General features: G+C 45.3%; 2 protein-coding genes and 1 pseudogene across 4 annotated transcripts; 2 read left to right on the forward strand and 1 right to left on the reverse strand.

Moving 5' to 3' along the window:
- Positions 1–1,426: 1,426 nt before the first annotated feature.
- On the forward strand, positions 1,427–11,140 carry LOC112807941 (interferon-induced protein with tetratricopeptide repeats 2-like). 3 transcript variants are annotated; one of them, XM_073878980.1, is made up of 2 exons: positions 1,427–1,725; positions 7,978–11,140. In XM_073878980.1, exon 2 carries the CDS (start codon positions 8,129–8,131, stop codon positions 9,482–9,484), a length of 1,356 nt encoding a protein of 451 aa, XP_073735081.1. In that variant the 5' UTR covers positions 1,427–1,725; positions 7,978–8,128; the 3' UTR covers positions 9,485–11,140. The 3 variants fall into 3 exon arrangements, with proteins under 3 accessions (XP_073735081.1, XP_025706688.1, XP_073735080.1); XM_025850903.2 differs by having other exon boundaries at positions 1,427–1,718; XM_073878979.1 differs by lacking the exon at positions 1,427–1,725 and adding an exon at positions 4,386–6,543.
- On the reverse strand, positions 3,121–4,331 carry LOC141370339 (small ribosomal subunit protein eS25 pseudogene; annotated as a pseudogene).
- Positions 11,141–12,295: 1,155 nt separating the features above from the next.
- IFIT2 (interferon induced protein with tetratricopeptide repeats 2) lies at positions 12,296–19,688 on the forward strand. The gene is made up of 2 exons (XM_025850771.2): positions 12,296–12,483; positions 16,395–19,688. The coding sequence occupies exons 1-2, from the start codon at positions 12,479–12,481 to the stop codon at positions 17,794–17,796; spliced, it is 1,407 nt and encodes a 468-aa protein (XP_025706556.2). The 5' UTR covers positions 12,296–12,478; the 3' UTR covers positions 17,797–19,688.
- Positions 19,689–19,781: the final 93 nt, after the last annotated feature.

Below are 19,781 nucleotides of genomic sequence, written 5' to 3' on the forward strand. Positions count from 1 at the left end.
GGGCCTTTCATGAATATAGGGACTAGAAGAAGAGGAGTTTTGGGGAGAAAGATAAATTCCTTTTTAGACTTACTGAATTCGCTTATGATAGGGGTCAGCAACTTTTTTCTGCAGAGGGCCAGATAGATAATTCTAGCCTTTGCAGGCCACATATGGTCTCTGTCACATGTTTTTCTGTGTGTGTGTGTGTGTTTACAACTCTAAAATTGTAAAAAAAAAATTTTTAAGGCATTCTTAACTTGAAGGCTATATAAAAATAGGCAGAGGAATGGATTTGGCCCTCAGACTGTAGTTTGCTAGCTCCTAACTTATGATTATCCCAGATGAAGATGGCCAGTAACTTACTGAAAGAATTTCTTGAGTCTGAGCAAAAGATTCTCAGACAGACTGACAGAGAGGGAGACAGATGATAGACAGATAGATAGATAATCAGATAGATAGTCAGATAGATATTTATATAGATAGATGATAGATAATTAGATAGCAGAGCCACCCAGGCGCCCCCGATTTTTAATTTTTTGAGGAAGCTTCATACTGTTTTTCATAATGGCTATACCAGCTTACGTTCCTGCTAGCAGTATATAAATGAACCACGTAGTTCAGATCTTCAGATCAAGAGACTCTTTGGGCTCATAAGCCCCACAATTAAACAAGTGAGGTCTTTGAAGCAGACAGATCGGGACTTGCCTCCCTGGGCATGTTGCATAAGTAAGCTGAGTCTTCTCTTACTCACCTGCTAAACGGCCATCTCTCACATGGGGGTCAAATGGAGTAAATCAGATGAGTCCTATAAAGCCCTGAGCAGAGCTTCACCATCAGTACTAGCTAGTGGTCCAACCGCGGCCATAGTTTCCTGAAGCCACATGGGTGCAGTGGTCACTTCGATTTCTAGCTCTCTGACTGCTACAAGTTGGGTCCTCCCTCCAGTAAATTTTCCTCCACCTTGAATGTCCTCACATATGCTTCCTCCAAAACATTTTGTCCCAGTGAGTTCCCAATCAGAAAGATCAAAGCTCTCCTTGGTCACATCTCCTTTCCCCCCAACGGGAAACCAGCATAGCTGAAAGTCAGTTGCACTTGCCAGGATATTTTTCCATTCAGATGTGCAAGTACTGACAAAGGTACCCCTGGTCAGCAGCGCTGTGCTTCTCATCCTCAGGAATCTGCAGTCAGCAAGCTTGGCTGCCCCTTGCTCCAAAAGCCACTAGTTAAGATGGGAGTTTTGAATGGAAAGGAATATGAGCTTTATTCTGTTGGTGGGCCACCTGGGGAGAAGGTGGTAGGTAGACCCTTGTCCAAAGGCCAACTCCAAGGTTTCTGCGTGGCCCAGAGACTTTTTTGAAGGGGTTTAGGGCAGTGAATTCGTTAAGGGAGTGCAGTGGTCTGTAATATTTCTTGATTCCGTGCAGACTCTATAGTGCCGGCTATGGATGTTACTGTGGTGCTCAGAAGTTGTGCAAGAGATCTGGTTCCTTGGTGCCCAGCAGGTGGTGCAGGAGAGTTTGGTGAGGTGCAGAAGTGCTCCGCTCCTTCTATCAAGAATGCACGATCTATGGATATGGGAAGAAAGATTTAGTTAATCAATCACGTGGGCTTAAAGACTACTAGGTTGGCCAGGGGGCCGAGGCGGCTTCCAGCTCAGGGAGACTTCTGAGCAGCAAATCAGCCTTCCAGGACACTGCAGGACAGCTGGGCAGCCCTCAGCCTACGACCATGAGGTAAAAGGTTTTATCTTGCATTGGTCTCTTGAAATTGTGTCTAGAAAAATCTCAAGACAGATTTTTCTTAAGTGCTAGATTTCGGCGCCGGCTTAAATATTTAATATACCTTAAATCTGGATCGTAATTGTTGCAGGCATTTTAAATTTTGCAGCACTTTTCAGATGCACACAGGCTCTCCCCAGTGGAAGCTTTTAGAAATCCTAGCCAGCAAGCAGCCAGAGGCTGGAGCAAGGAAGAAAAGACACAGGAGGCATTGGGGGAAGGGGGAGGGGCAAGTTTATTTCATTCTGTTGCAGGCAAATTTTCATCAGTTAAGGATGCCAACCCGGCAGAAATATTCTTATAAGCTTTTGTTTTCCTGTTTTTCATATGAAAGGAAAAGTCAGGAGCTTGGGGTTATTTAATTATAATTTTAAGGGAAGCATACTCTTTATAAGCTCAGCATTGGATGCCCTAATAAAGGATGGGCTGGATTTAACTAATTATTTTCCAAAGAACCGCAGTGGCGCATTAAACCAGAATTCACATCTCTGAGGTTGCCCAGAGCCTCCAGAGAAACTGGGCTCCATCAGTCCCAGTACCCACGCTTTCCTCTTCTGTTTTGTTTTTAATCTTCAGTGATCTTTTAAAAACAAACAAAAAAATCCAACTAGAATCATGAAGGACTTTTTTCAGTATAAAGATACAATGAGCACGCTAAAGAACTTGGGGAAAATGCCAGCTAGTCTAAGGGGAAAAATTCAATTGTCTCTTATATAACCCACCAGGAATAAACTATTTCAACATTTGAGAGAGATATATGTATGTGTGTGTGTGTGTGTGTGTGTGTGTGTGTGTATATATGTATATATATATATATACTTTATTAAGTAGATTTGGGGGGAAATCTTTTCAAAGTTGAGGGTATAGATTCCATACAGTTTCATCTTATCTTTTCACTTCACATTATATTGTGAGTGTTATCAGTAAAATTTTTCAACATCATGAGTATCAAGGTCTTCGATAATGCTGCAAAATATGGATGTATTATGATTTCTTCCTTCCTTCTTTCCCTTTGTTCTTTCTTCCTTCCCTCCTTCCCCCCTTCCATTCCTCCTTCTTTCTCTCCCGATTCCTTACTTTATAATCAAATTTATGCATTCACACCATTTAAATAGTCAACATGATCTACAGGGTTAGAAAAACAGCATCCCGCAGCCCCCACCATACTCCCCTTCTCCAGAGGCCATCGGTAATTCTTTTAGGGACGCTTGTGCTATTTATAGCCATATACTTCAATAACATGATTATATTGGTAGTTCTTGATTTTTCAATTTTGGCCATTATCTATTTGTTTTCCACCATTGAAGCCCCTCCCCAACACACACACCCCCATCCTCTCCTACATCGTCCCCTCCCAATATCTCTTTGTGACTTTGGTTGGACCGATATTCAGTATTTGGATTATTACAACGACACAAACCCTACTCACAGCTGAGTCCTGTCTGGTTCCCCCACGACCTTTCTTTTCCCATATTTCGTTTCATTTTTTTCTGAAGTTAAAGGAAACAAACAAACAAAAGTGGTTTTGTTTTTTGTTTCTTTTTTTTTAGGTTTCTAAGTACTTATCACCACCTCAGCCCCGAGCTCTATTCTAGTTGAACAAAACTCCTTTCCATATTTTCAAATCTGAGGCGAGCTGCCCTCGTCATATTTTGGTGGCAATCACTCACAGGACCTTTGACCTACTCCTGTCTACACTGGCTGCACTCCAGGTCCGTGGGGAAAGCATGGACTATTTCCTTCTCCCTCCCATCTTATGTAAGACCTTCTCTTGCGCTGAGCCCTGTGTTTCCCACATCCCATTTCTTTATTTACTACCTGGGTTTACTCCTAATTTTGAGGGGGGCATCTCCTCTCAGCTTCCTGAACAAGTGTCTGTAACGTAAATTTTTTGCTTACGTGTATGAAAGGGTCTCCGCGCTTTCCTCACATTTAAATGATTGTGTGGCGAAATTTAAAATTATCTTCCCACAGCTTTTGGGAGGCATTTCTCCATTGTCTTCTAGCTTTTCGAGTCATTGTCGAGATGTTCAACAACATTTGGATTCTTGTTGTGTTATATACACCCTTTACCCCTGGAACTGTAGAATTCTGTCACCAGTGTTCTAAAAGCTTACCATCAAGTACTTGGTAAAGGGTTAGTTTTTTATTATTATTATTTAATAAGGTCTTATTTTTCAAAATGTGCCTTTGGTGGGATGTGTTCCGAGCATCTTCACCAGTACCTGGGACACCCCCACCCTCAGTGTTTCTGGTGTAAATGACTTCAGCTCTGTGCTCTGAGACTAGTTTAATAAAGAAGCTCCTGGAGGGCTGCCCTGGCCAGGAAGTCCTGAGTCTCTCAGAAACAACCACTGGGGGTCTAAATTTATAGTTGGGAACTCTGCACAGATTTGTCATATGTCACTTTGTCAAATGACACTGGGTTATTGAGCTTGTTCTGAGCTTTGCCTTTGGACCAGTTGTTTCTGGCCTTGCCCCCAGATCTGTGCCCTGGATCTTTGTCTTTCTTAGCCAACTTCCTGGTATCTCTCTTCTTGTCCTTGGGCGGCATCGAAAAGCTCAAGGAGCTAATGCTCCCCCTGCAGCCTCGCTAAGATGTCCGACAAAAGGGGCTAAAGTTTATTTTTACCATGTGGAAACTTACAGCCTTCCATTCAGGGAAACTTTATCGCATTCTTCTAGAATGTTCTTTCTTCCTTTCATTTCCCTTGTTCCATCTAGAACTCAAATTATTCAGACGTTGCTCCTCCAAGGCTGTCCCTCTAATTTTCCATGTTATGTATCGTATTTGTCCTCTCTTTATCTGGTGGTTGTACTATTGAAAAGATTTTTTTTTTTTTTTACAATTTTTCCTTTCAATCTTAATCTTCTGAGTTTTTCACTTAATTTAATTGTTTTAATTTCCAAGACTTCTTCCATGTTCTTTAAATGTTTGGGGCTTTTTTTGTTTTTTAAAGCATTTGCTTTTATTCCACGGATGCAGCATCTTCTCTCGTATCTCAATTTATTGATGACCCTTTATTTGTTCCTATTCTTGTTGTTTTAAGTCTTCTGCTCCCTTCAGGACAATTTTACCATGTGCTTGTTTGGGCCACTGTCCTCCAGGTGAGAAGCCTTAATATCTGGGGATCCTCTGACGCCCGTTCATGATTGAGAGAGAAACACTAAAATACCAAAAGGAAGCCTGGAGCACCTGCAAGGGGCTTCCTTTCACGGTGACCTCACTGCCCCATTTGAGGAGGAACCCCTGATGTCTGTCTCCTGGACTTCCTTGACTTCCTCCGTAACAGGCTACTCATCCCTTGCCCGGAAGAAATAAGCCTGGCTGCCGCACTTTTAGAGCTGACTCGGGAAGATGTGGTCTCAAAATTCTACATGCAAACATTTATTTAGCTCTCTCATTTGCTGTATAGTACCCGAGGCATCCAGCTGTGCCTATAACCATAGTCCAGGACCGTCTCTTTTATCCTCTGTACAGAAGACACTACAACCTTCTGCTACATTAGGGCGTGGGCGTTGCGAGGACCAGAGGCAGAGTCTATGGGATCAGTGTTCCTGTTGAAACAGAGCCGGACTAGACTCGGGTCCCCTCAATCCTAATCGGAACCCCAGCATTCCCGGACAGCTGAAACCATGCCCCCGAGTAGCACACCTTGCAGGAACACAGGGGGCAGGAAGCTTACCAAAGGGGGGCTCCACCAGGAAGATTGGTAAAGACAGAACCAAACCAGTCTGCTCCGAGGTGGACCCCAGAGCTGACCTTTGACAAACTTTCTCCATCTTTATACTAAAAATCATGTCCATGGGCGGGGATTTAACATGCTAATGAGACATTTTGGTGTAGGTTCTGTCCACTGCACCTGCATGCCCAACTTCCTGTCTCCCTTCCCCACCTACATGCTTAGACATTACTCCTTTCCTGCCTCAGTCTCTTCTTAAAATCTTTCCCTGGCCTTTGTTCTGGGAGCCAGCACGGAGGGTCCTTTCCCTTGTGTTGCTTGCCTTGTGCTCGGGCATAAGCCCCAATAAAAGACTTGCCCGGAGCTTCCTGTTTGGCGTCTGGTCGTTTTCAATTGCTGGAGAGCCCAGGGACCCCTCTTCACCCCTACACACACACACACACACACACACACACACACACACACGCACTTCTGCAGCACTTTATGCTGCTAACTCCTGAGCCTTTGGGGAATTCTGCAGTATCAATGGATTGTTTCTTAGGTTCCCCCACTGGTGGCAGAGTTAGCTTTCCCATGTTCCCATGTTTGGAAAAACCAATCCCCACTTGTCTAGCTGTGTCAGGGTTTCCGAGATTCTGCCGTCCTTGTGTTCTCTTTCCTTTATGGTTAGAAGCCTTCATAGACCATGTCATCTTGGTAGGATTTGATCAAGGAGGGAGCTAAAACAGTCTCATGTGTTCAATGGATAGTCTCATGATACCTTTATTTATTTTCCACCATCACCTAGTTTAAAGTTTTAAGCAGTTGTAACTGATCCTGCGATGAACATCCCTTGTTCACAAACTTCTGCGGCAGTCAGGGTGCAGCCAGAGAAGCTGAGGCTGGAGATATACAAGAAGAGACATGATGCAAGGAATCAGCCTATGTGATGATGAGGGCTGCTGGTCAAGTCCAACTCCACAGGGCAAACCATCAAGGAAGGCAGACCAGGACTCCAGGGCATGGGTGTCAGTGGCTGTCCACTGGCAGAATTTCTTCATCAGGGAGCCTCAGCACTATCCTCGAGCCTTTCGACTGATTAAACCAGGCCCGCCCAGGTAAAATAAAATAATCTTTCTTACTTAAAATTAAATGCTTGTGGACTTTAATCACGTCTACAGAATACTTTCACAGCAACATTTAGGTTCATGTTTGATCTAGTAACTGGGCACAATAGCCTAGCCAACATGACACATGCATAGGCCATCACAACCTTTGACTGAATATCTGGTTTTCTATACATTCTTAATATTCAGATTTTTAGTCAAGAGCTCCTTGTATGTTTTGCCACAATTCCCTGCAAGTTTTATGTCAAAGTATGTTCCGAACCGTCATGTATAAGTAAAAATGCCCAGCTGTGATTCTTAAAAATCTTTTTTGTGTAACTGAAGCTTTAAAAGCCATTGAAATACCGTTGATTTAATTTGCATTTCTTTGATTAGTGACCATTTTTTTATATGTGTGTTTTTTTTATGTGTGTTTCGAACTACCTGCTCATATTAGTATCTACTGAAATATGAATACTAAAAGCGCCTTTTAGATATTAAACGGAATACCTCTTGTCATGCTTATAATCTGTTTTCTAGTTTGTCCTTTGATTTTTGTGAATAGCATTTGCATGTGGGCTCTTTGTGTGCTGTTTCTCCTCTGCTCTAGATGTCTCTGTAAGGAACCTGACTACTGTCTTTGTAACCACTGAGCAAATCAAAAGGGTGGTGGACCACAGCATCAGGTGGCACCCACCCGGGGAGAGAGTGGAGAGTATTTGAGTTGTTCTAGTTCGTGAATCTGCCCGAAGAGCCAGCTCAGCAAAGGCAGAGACAGTGACACAGGCGGGGCTACCCTTGTTGGCCCAATGTCAGATGGACCAAAAGCCTGCCCCAAGCCAACCTGAATAAATTAACACTCTGTGCACACTCCATCCCTTGGAAAGGACCCCTGAGGGATATCTATTCACACCCAGCCCCAAATGATCCCCCTCTCATCTCTTGGTGTCTTCAGCCCAGCATTTCCTCTTAGTTTCCCTGAATATTCTGGTGGATCAGAAGTGCAGGCTCACACCCTGGTTTCCATGCTTGAGAGAGGAAACAAAAAACCAACCTCACTAAATATTATTACTCAACTACCGCACCATTCTCTGATAATTTCTACAGAGAAATTTCCTTGCTTTGCAGTTGGAGGTCCAGGACTGCTGTGCCCATCCTTCTCTAAGACAGGTGGAATTGGGGTGTCCCTGGGTAATAAATTTCCTCCACTCCCCCTTCCTTCTGGGCCATCCCATCGACTTCCATCCATTTGGGGGGCTTTTACAAAATACCACAGACTGGTAGCTTATAATAAACAACAGAAATTCGTTTCTCACAATTCCGGATCAGAGTGCCAGCACTGTTTGGGCCTTTTCTCAGAAATGGTCAGGGGGCCATGCCCTAAACTTGTTGCTTTGTCCATCTGCTCACTCACATCCCCAAATGTCTGCTCTTCTTCCCCTACAGTGAAATCACCAAACATTCCCTGGAAAATATCTTACTGCAACTGAAATGCCATTTCACCTGGAACTTACATGATGAAGAAAGTTCCTTAGATGATCTGGAGAACAGAGTGCGTGACCAGGCACGGTTTCTAAACAAAGAATTCAAAGCAATCATGTACAATCTGTTTGCCTATGTTAAACACCTCCGAGGCCAGAACAAGGCGGCTCTGGAATATTTACAGCAAGCAGAAGAGTTCATCCTGCATGGACAGGCCCGCCAAGGCAAAATCCGAAGTCTGGTCACCTGGGGAAACTATGCCTGGGTCTATTATCACATGGGCAGGCTTCCAGAGGCACAGGCTTACGTTGACAAGGTAGGACATCTTTGCAAGAAGTTTGCAAGCTCCTACAGAATTGAATGCCCTGAGATTGACTGTGAAAAGGGATGGGCACTTTTAAAATGGGGAGAAAAGTATTATGAACGGGCTAAGGAGTGTTTTGAGAAGGCTTTGCAAAAGAAACCCACCAATCCAGAATTCTCCCTGGGACTGGCTATCACACTCTACCGTCTGGGTGACAAAGCACCAACAGAGAACACCATTTGCCTGCTGAGGCGGGCCATCCGACTGAATCCTGACAACCAGTATATTCACGTTCTCCTGGCTCTGACTCTCCAAAAGACCCAGAAACAAGCTGAAGGAGATAAGCTAGTCGAAGAGGCCTTGAAGAAAACGCCGTGCCCGACAGACGTCCTCTGCAGCGCAGCCAAATATTACCGAAATAAAGGTACTCTGGACACGGCTATCGAATTACTTAAAAAGGCTTTAGAATCGGTACCGAACAACGTCTATCAACATCTGCAGATCGGATGCTGCTACAGAGCAAAAATCCGGCAAATACAGAGGTCAAGGAGGTATACCACGAAGGAGAATGAAGAAGAGCTGCAGAAGATGACGAGACACGCGGTGGATCACTTTAAGAGAGTTGTCGAGTTGAATATTAACCTTCCCCGCGCCTGCTCAGACCTTGCCTGCCTCTATGCCATCATGGGCCAGTATGATAAGGCGGAGTATTACTTCCAGAAAGAATTCAGTAAGGATCTGCCTCCAGCGGAAAGACAAGTCCTCCACCTGCGCTATGGAAACTTCCAGCAGTACCAGCAGCAGCGTGATGACACCGCCATCAGCCACTACCTGCAGGGCTTGAACATCAATGGGACAGTGACCGAGAAGGAAAAGCTGATCGTCAACCTAAGAAAAATTGCCCACAAGCGACTCTCTGAAAACACCTTCGATGCTGTGGGTTGGCAACTCTCCAGGTTCATTCGCGAGCTGAATAGAAAGGGGCACCCGTGGGACAGTCCGCCCCCAGAGGCCGCCCTGCGGGCTGAGAAGGGCAGCGAGGAAATGACAGGGGGCGCGGGTGGGGCCCACCACCCAGAGGAGTGGAAGGCCCTAGAGAGAGCCTGTAACCAGTCTTCAGGGCTTCCGAGAGAGAAGAGACAGAGCGAGAATGAGACAGAGGGGTAGGAGGCCTGGCGAGGTGGTCACAAAGGGGAGGGAAACGGGCACACAGAGAGACAGAGAAGCTGCAACTTGCAGGAGCTGGGCCAGATGGCTGGGCTTTTCATTTTGCTGTCTCTTTTTCCGGGTTCCCCAAATTCTCTCAGCCAGACCTGAAAATGCAGAATCACTTTTCCTCTGTCCTATAGATATTTTGAGCAAAAGCTCTTTTGAGGGCAAGCACTTGCTTTGGGACCGTGGGACTCTGCTTTAGTCTCAGTTTGCACCCCCCAGCTCTCACCCAGCACCTTGCACTCGGCCTCGCATACAGTAGGCACTCAACACCGCTGACAGAACAAGAGAAGACAACATCACTGAGGCCTGGTCCTCCTTCCTTGCTCCTTCTGCTCCCAAATGAATTCCGTACAAACCAAAAATTTAAATGTTTAAAAAATAGAAATCACAAAATTTCTACAGGAATTCTTGAGAGGATTTTTTAAATCACAGGTCTGGAAGTTGTGAGTATGAAACAAAACACGAAAGGGCAAAAGCATTAAGAAATTCAACCACATTAAAACACGCTTCCTAGAGGAGGGACCTCCGGAAAGTTGAAAGATCAATGACAGACTTAAAAATACGGTTTTAGTACATTACCAGGTAAAGGATTAACTTCCTTAATGATGAAACAGATCCTTTGGACAAATGGGCAAAGGTCAGGAAATTAAAATGGCTTAAACACGTGAAATGATTGTCAATGTTGCTCTTATTAAGAGCAAAGCAAACCAACACTATTAAGAGAGGTCATCTCAGGTCAACCAAAGAAACACCTTTCAAGAAAAGGGTACTAACAAGGATGTGGGGAAACAGCCTCCATCATGCATCGCCATTGAGATTATAAATCGTGTAGATGGACGGCATTTGTTGATGGCAATTTGGCATTCGTGAATCTTCACCCCAGCAATTCCACTCATTAATCTATCCTGCATTTGCATATGCATGCAAAGTCATGATTAAAGATACTCATGAAGCTTTGTTTATAATAACAAAGGACTGACAACAACTCAAAGGTCCATCACTAGGGGACTCATTAATTCAATTTTCATATTTCATACACAGAACAGCATGCAGCTATTGTAAAAACTAATAAGGTAGTTCTAAATGTAAAAATATAGAACACTATCTCTGAGATATATTAAAAAATAAAGAATAAAAGTGCAGAAGAGTGTATACAGCGTGCTAACATTGTTCAAAGGAAGGGGAGAAGGAGGAAGAAAAGCATATCACATTATGCATAGACTATTTGGAAAAGGATATATTTCCTCTAGGGTAGCCTCCAGAGAAGGAACGGGCTGTCTGGGAGTCCATATGGGAGGAAGACATATATTTCAACTGCATAGATTTTTAAATTTTGAATTTGATACCCAGAGCATATATCACATTGTCAAAAAAAGTATGCAACAGAACAAATTCAAAACAAAAGATGGTCACGCCAGAATGCCAGGACCACCCCACTGGTGTCTATTCTGCAACTGGTTCCTGCTGGGTCCAAGCCACACTAATCAACGTCTGAAGATCCCTGTACCTAATCGACGAATTTTTTGGATTCCCGGTCTTCCTCCATGCCTTCATCTTTACTCCCACCACCCACCCACTCACCCCACCACTAACATGTACAACGTGTCCTCTGCTTTCCAGTTGGGATAGGCTGGGCTGTGTGTCCCAATCAAAGGGTAGAGAACCATCAAGAAGCATAGCTTCTGCTTCCGCCCCACTGCTCGCAGACATAACCCGCCATCCATAAGGCTTTCTCCAAGACTGAACTACGTGCCTCAGCTGTACTCAGTGGTCCTGGAGAGGAGGCTTCCCTCGTGCTCTGTGTAATTTCCTGATATCAGACTCCTAGTGCTGTTACCTCTTTTCCTCTTGGGTCCACACATGCAGTAATCCCTTTGCGATCAAGGGTATGAATAAGGAAAAAGCAAAGAAAGTGCATTTCTTCCATTATAGCAAACTGCCATGGTTCCAAATTACGATGTGGGAGTGCCGGACACCAGGGTGAGCCAAGGGATTTTAGATATTGTGGTGCTTGGGGAAGCCCAGAATGTGTACAGGTGTTAGGAGCCGTTTGGCTTAGGTTAGCGCGCGTGACGGATGGATGGTGGACTATCAGGGGAGCTAAAGTTCTCCAAAAGGCAACATCAAAAGTTTCCCTTCTGGTCTCTTTGGTTAATAATGACTATAGCTATAATTTATTATAAAAAAATTGCACGCACTTTTTATGTGCCAGGCATAGTCCAAGGACATTTCATGGCTTTAACCCATTTGATCTACACAACACCATTATGAGTTGGTAGTAGTAGTGGGATCCCCATTCCATAGGAGAACAAACTAAGGTACAGAGAAACGTTCGATAATTTCCAGTGTCACAGCTCATACATGGAGCCTGGGTTCAAATCCAGACAGATGACATCAGAGCCCACACTTCTGATCACGTATTCATTCAACCTCTACCTTCTGAATGCCTGCGTGCGGCAGCTATTACCGCAGGGACTAGAGATTCAGCAGTGAATGAAACAGACAAAAGCCCACATGTGCCCCTTACTGGGGTCTGAGGGCCATGCTGGTGACAAGGGCGGGCAGAGCGCGGTAATGAGGCAGGGTGCTTGGTGCTTGGTATCTGTGTCCTTCTCCAAGCTGGGCCCCCTTCATGTCAGCTGATCTGGGACATCACGACCGCCAGAAAGAGGGAGTTCTGACTCACTACAGGGTGGGGGCTGGGGGGTGCTATAGGCGCGGCTCTTACTCAAGATTCATTTCCTCTTAGAGCCCTGTTAGTTGTACTTTCCAGTTTCAGTTTCTCTTTCCTAAAGCGAAGCGCAGGAAAACAAGGCAAAGGAACCAAGAAATGCTTCCATATATAGGCCTCCTGAGCATCTCTTGGAAGCAGAGGAGGAAGACTTCTGAAGAGCACTGTAGCCTGACTTGCAGCCTTTCAGAACAGCCGGGAAGCTCTCCTCAGTCATGAGGTAAATTTCCTGCGCTGATGGTGTTGAAAATGTCCAATCAGTCTCGCTGTGGAATGCAAAGCCCTACTCCGTAAGCTCAAGCGCCGGGTTGTTTTGCCTCAGCGTCTGTCTGCAGCCTTGCCGCGGTCTAGGTCGTGTATTTGTCTCATCACTGCCGGCTTGCTTATTTCTGCGAATTTCGGACCCACACTGTCAAGCTTCCTCAGGGCATCTCTCACGGGGAAGCTGACCGCCGAGGGCCAGAGGAGGGAGGGAGGGCAGACGGAGAGATGTTTATCCGGCAGGTGCTTCATTTAAAGATGGGTCCGGCGGGGGCGGGGGCGGGGCTCCTGTAGACTGTCTCTCTCTCTTGTTTCTTATTTGAAAGGATGATGCGAGGGGCTTTTAATAAGATTCTTATTTAACAAAGGATCTGTTTTTAGCAGATAAGGTTAAAATGTACTCCGGGTAGCAACCCCAGCTCATGCTAAGGTAGATTTTACTTTTAATGTGTTCATTCATCTCCTATGTGCATTAGGGCTGGTAAAATGTATCCATTCATTCGACAGAAATATATTTTACCCCAAAATGCTACTGATTGGCTAGAGTCCTTCTCTCTGAAGTATGAATTGGATGTGGGGTGCTTGGAGAAAATAGCCCCTACCTCTAAAATGCTCTTACACCCCAGAAACATAAGATTGCCCTGCGAGGAAGCAGGGTAGGAAGGGAGCTTTCTGTTTTGTCCAGTGTGAGGGTGTGGCCAGACTAGATGCCTCAGCCTCAGTCCGGGGAGCTCCAGCATGCAGGAATGCCAGTCCCAGCTCTCATTTCCTAGAGGACACATTGCCCTCCTTCTATAAGCTTCCTGATGTCTCTTCTTGAAGCAATATATTTTCTGCTACTCTGCATGTCTTCCTGATAAGAAAGAAAAAGATCTGATATCTCTCCAGATGTCTATTTCTAGAGTAACTCAGAATATTTAGAAACCTTGTTCCTACTGCTTAGAACTTTAGCATGGTCTTCTCTTCGAATCTCTCCCTTAATAACACAAACCCACCAGTCTCTTTTTTAATTTTCTTTGATCCCTTAGCTATAGGCACTGTCACCAGGCATTGGCCCTGAGCTCTAAGACAGTGGTTTTCAAATCTGAGCATGTGTAAGATCTATCTGGAAGGCTTGCTAAAGACAATTCCTGGGCTCAACCCCCCCCCCACTTCAGATTCTGATTTGGTAGTCCTAAATTGAGGTCTGAGGATGTGCATTTCTAACAGGTTCCTCAGTGGTGTGAGTAATGCCCTAAGACACTGGTGGCAGCATTAGTTTTGGGCCTGGTAAGCGGTGTCACTGTGGCTTTCATGAGGACAAGAAGCAAGGCAAGACATTGCTGTGTGTAAACAGTTGGAACTTCTAGAGCCATCAGAAACATAGGTCTCAGAAGTCTGAGCCCAGGAAGCAAACGTCTGGAACCAGCTTCTGATTTACTGGTGAAAATAAAAGCCCATAATCACCCAGTGAAATGGGGTACTTTTGAATGGCTGCTCAAAGGGATTTTACCTAAGTGTGTATAGTAAATGCCTCTATCCTGCAAATGCACAATTGACTATGTGCTTTATATGTTGGAGATAAATTTCAACTGTATTCACTCTCTCTGCTTCTTTTATAAAATGAGAAAGTTGCGAGGCGCCTGGGTGGCTCAGTCAGTTAAGCCTCCAACTCTTGATTTCAGCTCAGATCATGATCTCAGGGTCGTGTGATCGAGCCCCATGTCAGGCTCCACACTCTACGGGGAGTCTGCTTGAGATTCGCTCTCTCCCTCTCCCTCTACCCCTCCCCCTGCTCTCATTATCTCTCTAAAATAAATCAATAAATCTTTAAAAAAATTAAATGAGAAAGTCGCTAAAAAGCTTATTGCTAAGCTTATGTAACCTTACCGAGAAGGAAAATAGATCAGATTGGACACGCACTTTTGAAGGGGAGGCTGCTGTCATTACAATGCCAGATACCAGGCCAGGCACCCTCCTGGGCTCACACACACACACACACGTGTGCACGCACATACACACACCACCCATGCCATTCCCCATATTACATCAAGAGGCTCAGACAACCTGGCTCCTCACGAAGACCTGTCCAGGACTTTGAATGGACAGAGGGTCCTTCCCCACGCAGAAACTCCTACCCATTTTCTCTTTCTCTCTATTTATTCTACTTGGGGTAGTTAAGTCTCCATCTGATTCAAGTAACAGAAATGAACAGGAACTGATTTAAAGTTCCTGGAATGGCTCACAGGACCCACACACAGGACTAGAGCAACCCCAGAAGGGCCAGAACAGGACAACAGACAGCGTGGGGGACCCAGACTCTGTCCGCTCCATGTACGTCCAAGTCACACTCTCTGCAGGGCGTGCAGCAGATCATGGCCCCCGAGAGCCCTCCAGCATGCACGGTGCTCTCCCTAATTCCAGACACCTGGCTCCCCCCCGCCCCCCCCGGCACCAGCTCCATTTCCAGCTTCCACTTGAGTTTTGGTGCTCAGCCCTGATCTAATCATCAAATTGGGGAGAGGGGTCTAAAAAGTGGAAGATAGGGGGCAGGAAGAAAATGGGGGAATATAATCTTCCATTTGGACAAGCATTTCAAAGACGGTCTTTGCCACATAACATAACTTCCCACATACCCACTGCTTGTCTATGTCAGAATCCGTAATATTTACTATATCGGCTCCTCATAAAAGGGCTAATTAATATATACCATGAAAAAATGTTAAGAACAGAAATCACCAGTCTAAGAAATAGCGGTGGAGTGGAGGAGAGAAAAAAATGATTATATTTTATTCCAAAATAAAAGTTTAAAACATTGCTAAGATATACGATGATAATAAAGTTAAATGGTAGAATAACACAAAAGCAGAGGAAATAAGTAAGCATTTAGAATTGTTGAAATATGATTTAAATGGTTAAAATGGAAAAGGTCAGATAAAAGGAGAACTTGGAATGCCAAATTAATAAAAAGACAAGACAAAACCAATTTGATTAAAAAAAAAAGTTTGGATAACCAAAGAAAATCAATTAAGGATATATGGAAAGCTCAACTAATAAGACAGGAAATGTAAAGTACTAAGGGCAAAAAGGACAAATTAAGGAGAACTAAGAAACTAAAACTATAGGAGGCAAAATGCAGTTGGATTTCAGAGGGATAATGAGATTAAAATCAAGCCGGCAAGACATGAACAGAATAGACAATTCTAAAGCTAAAATTTTCAAACTAGGAAAGCATTTTCGCTACGTAAGATGAAGAACAGGAACACAAAGCAATCAAATGGCCTTTCTTAAACACTGCATCAAGTCAGGGGCACCTGGGTGGCTCAGTTGGTTCGGCGTGTGGCTGTGGCTCAGGCTCAGGTCATGATCTCAGGGTCCGGGGGTCGAGCGCCACGTGGAGGGCCCCCCCCCCAGTCCTTGGGCTCCACACTCAGCAGGGAGTCTGCTTCTCCCTCTCTCTCTCCCTCTGCCCTTCCCCTGCTCATGCTCTCTCTGTCTCTTTCATAAAATCTTTAAAATCAAAAAGCTGCATGAAGTCAATCCTCCTTGGAAACCCGTTCCCCCAGATGTGTCTGCCCCGGCACAGGCTCTCAGGGCAGACGGCAGAGGGCCAGCTCGACCTGACACAAACGGCCCTTATTCAGGGAATCCCCACTCCAACCCTCTCCCTAATCCTTCTGCCGCCCACAGTCACCAACCCGGCGTCCCGTGCACTTCACGCATACGCCAAAACATAGAAAGAAACGAAAAGGAAGTCGTGTTCTTTTCTGGTTGGGGTGAACACCGTCGGGGAGGAGGAGTAAGAGATTCATACTTGCCATGCTCCCCGCTTCTTGCCTGGAGAATCCGCGCTGTGTCTGAAAGCGTGCCTCTTTCTGTTTTGCCCTCCAGTGAGAGCACCAGGACCGCCTTGGAGAGCTGCCTACGGCAACTGAAATGCCATTTCACCTGGGACTTGGTGGAGCCGGGAAAGCCCCTGGATGATTTCGAAGACGAGGTGTGTGACGCCACGGAGTTTCAGAACGACGAATTCAGAGCCACGGTGTTCAACCTCCTGGCCTACATAGAGTCCCGGCGCGGCCGCCGCGAGGCGGCGCTGCAGCACCTGCGCCAGGCGGAGGAGCTGATCCAGCGGGAGCACGCGGCTCAAGCGGAAATCCGGAGTCTGGTCACCTGGGGTAACTACGCCTGGGTCTACCATCACCTGGGCAGACACGCAGACGCTCAGATGTACGTCGACAAGGTGAGACAGGTCTGCGAGAAGTCTCGCAGCCCCTACAGAATGGAGAGTCCTGCGCTGGACTTCGAGGAGGGGTGGGCCCGCTTACAGTGTGCAGGGAGGCACCACCACAAGAGGGCCAAGGTGTGCTTTGAGAAGGCTCTGGAAAAGGAGCCCAGGAACCCGGAGTTCGCCTCCGGACTGGCCATCGCGAGCTACCGTCTGGATATCTGGCCGCAGTCTCAGAATCCCGTCGACCCTCTGCGGCGGGCCATTCGGCTGAATCCCCACAACCAGTATGCCAAAGTCCTCTTGGCTCTGAAACTTCAGAAGATGAACGAAGAGGGGGAAGGAGACAGGCTCGTGGAGGAGGCGCTGAAGGGAGCCCCGTGCGCGACAGATGTGCTCTGCGGAGCAGCAAAACTGTATCAGAGAAAAGGGGCGGTGGACAAAGCTATAGAGCTGCTGAGAAAGGCTCTAGAAGGCATGCCGAACAATGCCTCCCTGCACTGGCATATCGGCTGCCTCTACAGGACAAAAGTCCTCGAGATCCAGGACACAGGAACCAATGAGATGTGCGGGAGAAGGAAGTTACAGGAAGCCATAGGACAAGCTGTGCATCATTTAAAGAGAGTGGATGAGGCCAATGCAGACTTCCCCTGTGTCTGCTCCTACCTGGCCTGCCTCTGTGCGCAGGTAGGCCAGTATGACCACGCGGAGCATTACTTCCAAAAAGAATTCAGCAAAGCGCTTTCTCCTGGGGCCAGACAGGTGCTCCATCTGCGCTATGGCAACTTCCAGCTGTATCAAATGAAGAGTGAGGACAAGGCCATCCATCATTTCATACAGGGTGTGAAAATCGACCTGGAATCAAAGGAGAAAGAAAAGATGAAAAATAAGCTCCAAAAAATTGCCTGTATCAGGCTTTCTAAAAATGAAGCTGATTCTGTAGCTTTGCACCTCTTGGCGTTTCTTCAGGAGCTGAGTAGAGACATGCGGCCAGCAAAGGAAAATCCTGAGAGGCATTTGGACTCTGGAAGCTTCCTCTGTTCAGCATCTTTTGCTGAGGAATGAGGAATCGGGATTCGGTGCGAGTGGGACGATGGAGGGAAGGGAGCAGAAACCCCACCACCAAGTGGGTATTCACGATATTGGACAACTGGTACAGTGGCATAGGCATGGACTGGGCTGCTGGCCATGGGTCTGGACCAGGTTTGTGGAGGAACCTGCTGGGCCGAGTGTTAAAACATGAATTGCTCATGGAATTCTGAGACAGGGACTAGACTGGAGCGGAGAGGGTCCCAGGGCTTGGTTAGGGGGCTACTTCCCAAGTGACCTCTTGGGAGCAGTTTGCATTGTGACATTCCCTTAGTCATCCTCCACGCGGTGATGCCTTGGGTTTGTGTCTAGGTTTCATATAAAGCAGCCAGATCCCTCACATCTGTAACAGTGTGGTCCGTTTTTGCAATGTTTTTCCACCCTTGGAGTCATTTTAGATCTTACACAGTTTGGCCCTGCATAGACGCTAATGTGCTGTGTCCATTGAAAGGCCAGGGGACCAAAGCCTCCATAGGACTGGGTATCTCCTCCCCCTCACTTCCGCCTCCTCCCCAGACAGTCCTCAATCTAGACTGTCCTATACAACCTGAGTTCAGTTGTCCCATTGACTGAGGTGGGAACATAGTTTGAAAAAAAGAGAACAGAGCACAGGTTGAATTTAGAAAGAACACATCCAAGACAAGCAATGGGGTCAGGCCATCAGGGTCCAAGAGTTTCAGAAGGCACATGGGGAGATTTCGCCTCCATTCTGCCCTCCCTGTATTCCAGCATGTGAAGAATTAAAAAGGGGGATTCTGTAGAATATGCTAGAAAGCAAAATAATTCATTTCTTTAAAATGTCTGGAAAAATAAATGTCATGCCAGTAGGCACAGGGATTGAGTAGACAAGAGAAAGAGAGAAGAATGCTGTCATTGTAGACTGTAATCACATGGAGAAAAATCTCATTTTCTTGGCCACTGTTAGGAAAATTTCCTTGTACAACGAAGACTTGCTTTTTTCGGAAATGCTTGGATGAGCGCAGGCCCAAGGTAATAAAAAAACAGCAGAACAGAAGGCTCATTTGGACACCAAGGACCTAGCGAAAGGTCTTGTGAAATGACATCAATAACAAAGAGTTTTTTTCCCCAATTAGACATGTTGTACGTTAGGTGAAATAAAACTTCTCACCCTGAAAATCCTCAAGGGAACCATAAAATTCATGGTTTGCGTGGGGTGATTGGGGTTTTCTAGGTAAATACTGAATGGCCCATGATATCAGGATTAGTGCGAACCAAAACAGACTCAGGTGACCCAGCATGAAACAGACCCTCAGTCATCCTCTGGGTTGCAAAAGATTTGCCTGTTCAGATTAATTTAAATTTAAATAGTGGTTACCAGGGGCTGGGGGTTGGGGAGGTGGGAGAGATGTTGTTTGAAGGTACAAACTTACAACTAGTAAATAAGTCCTGGAGATCTAAGGTATAGTATAGTATCTTGGATATAGACAACAATATCGTATTATAATCATCAAACTTGCTAAGAGGCTAGATCTTGATTATTCACACCACAGAAAAGAAATGATAATTATATGATAAAGGTGATAACTATCACTACAGTAACTTTCGCTACAATCATATTATAATGTATACATGTATCAAATCAATCTTAAATTTGTACAGTATTATATGTGAAATGTACTTTAACAACTTTAAGTATATATTAACATTTTTATTAAGCAATGAAAACATTATATAAACTTCAAGATTTTTTTAAGTTAAAAATTCCAACTACCATAATGGTTTTCACATTATTTTCTGTATTAAAAATTGTGTTGTGTGCACTTGAGACCAGCAGTATGCATAGTATGGATTCCTGAAAAAAGCCATAGATTTAATGAATAAATAACTTAGAGGTGATGGAACATAAAGGAGTGTTCTGGTTTTTTTTGAAATTTTGCTGCACTATAAGTCTTCTAGACCCAGCTACTGAGTAATGCAACGTTTTATTGGTTGCAAACTGG

The sequence above is a fragment of the Callorhinus ursinus genome, unplaced genomic scaffold (assembly GCF_003265705.2).
Source record: "Callorhinus ursinus isolate GAN/ISIS: 27379988/994484 unplaced genomic scaffold, GSC_fseal_2.0 scaffold32, whole genome shotgun sequence".
Classification (NCBI taxonomy): Eukaryota; Metazoa; Chordata; class Mammalia; order Carnivora; family Otariidae; genus Callorhinus; species Callorhinus ursinus.

Coding starts and splice junctions, on each gene's coding strand:
- LOC112807941 (XM_073878979.1), top strand. CDS start 6,350: ATGATGCAAGGAATCAGCCTATGTGATGATGAGGGCTGCTGGTCAAGT. Junction 6,544..7,977: donor ATTAAACCAGGCCCGCCCAG/GTAAAATAAAAT, acceptor CTTCCCCTACAG/TGAAATCACCAAACATTCCC.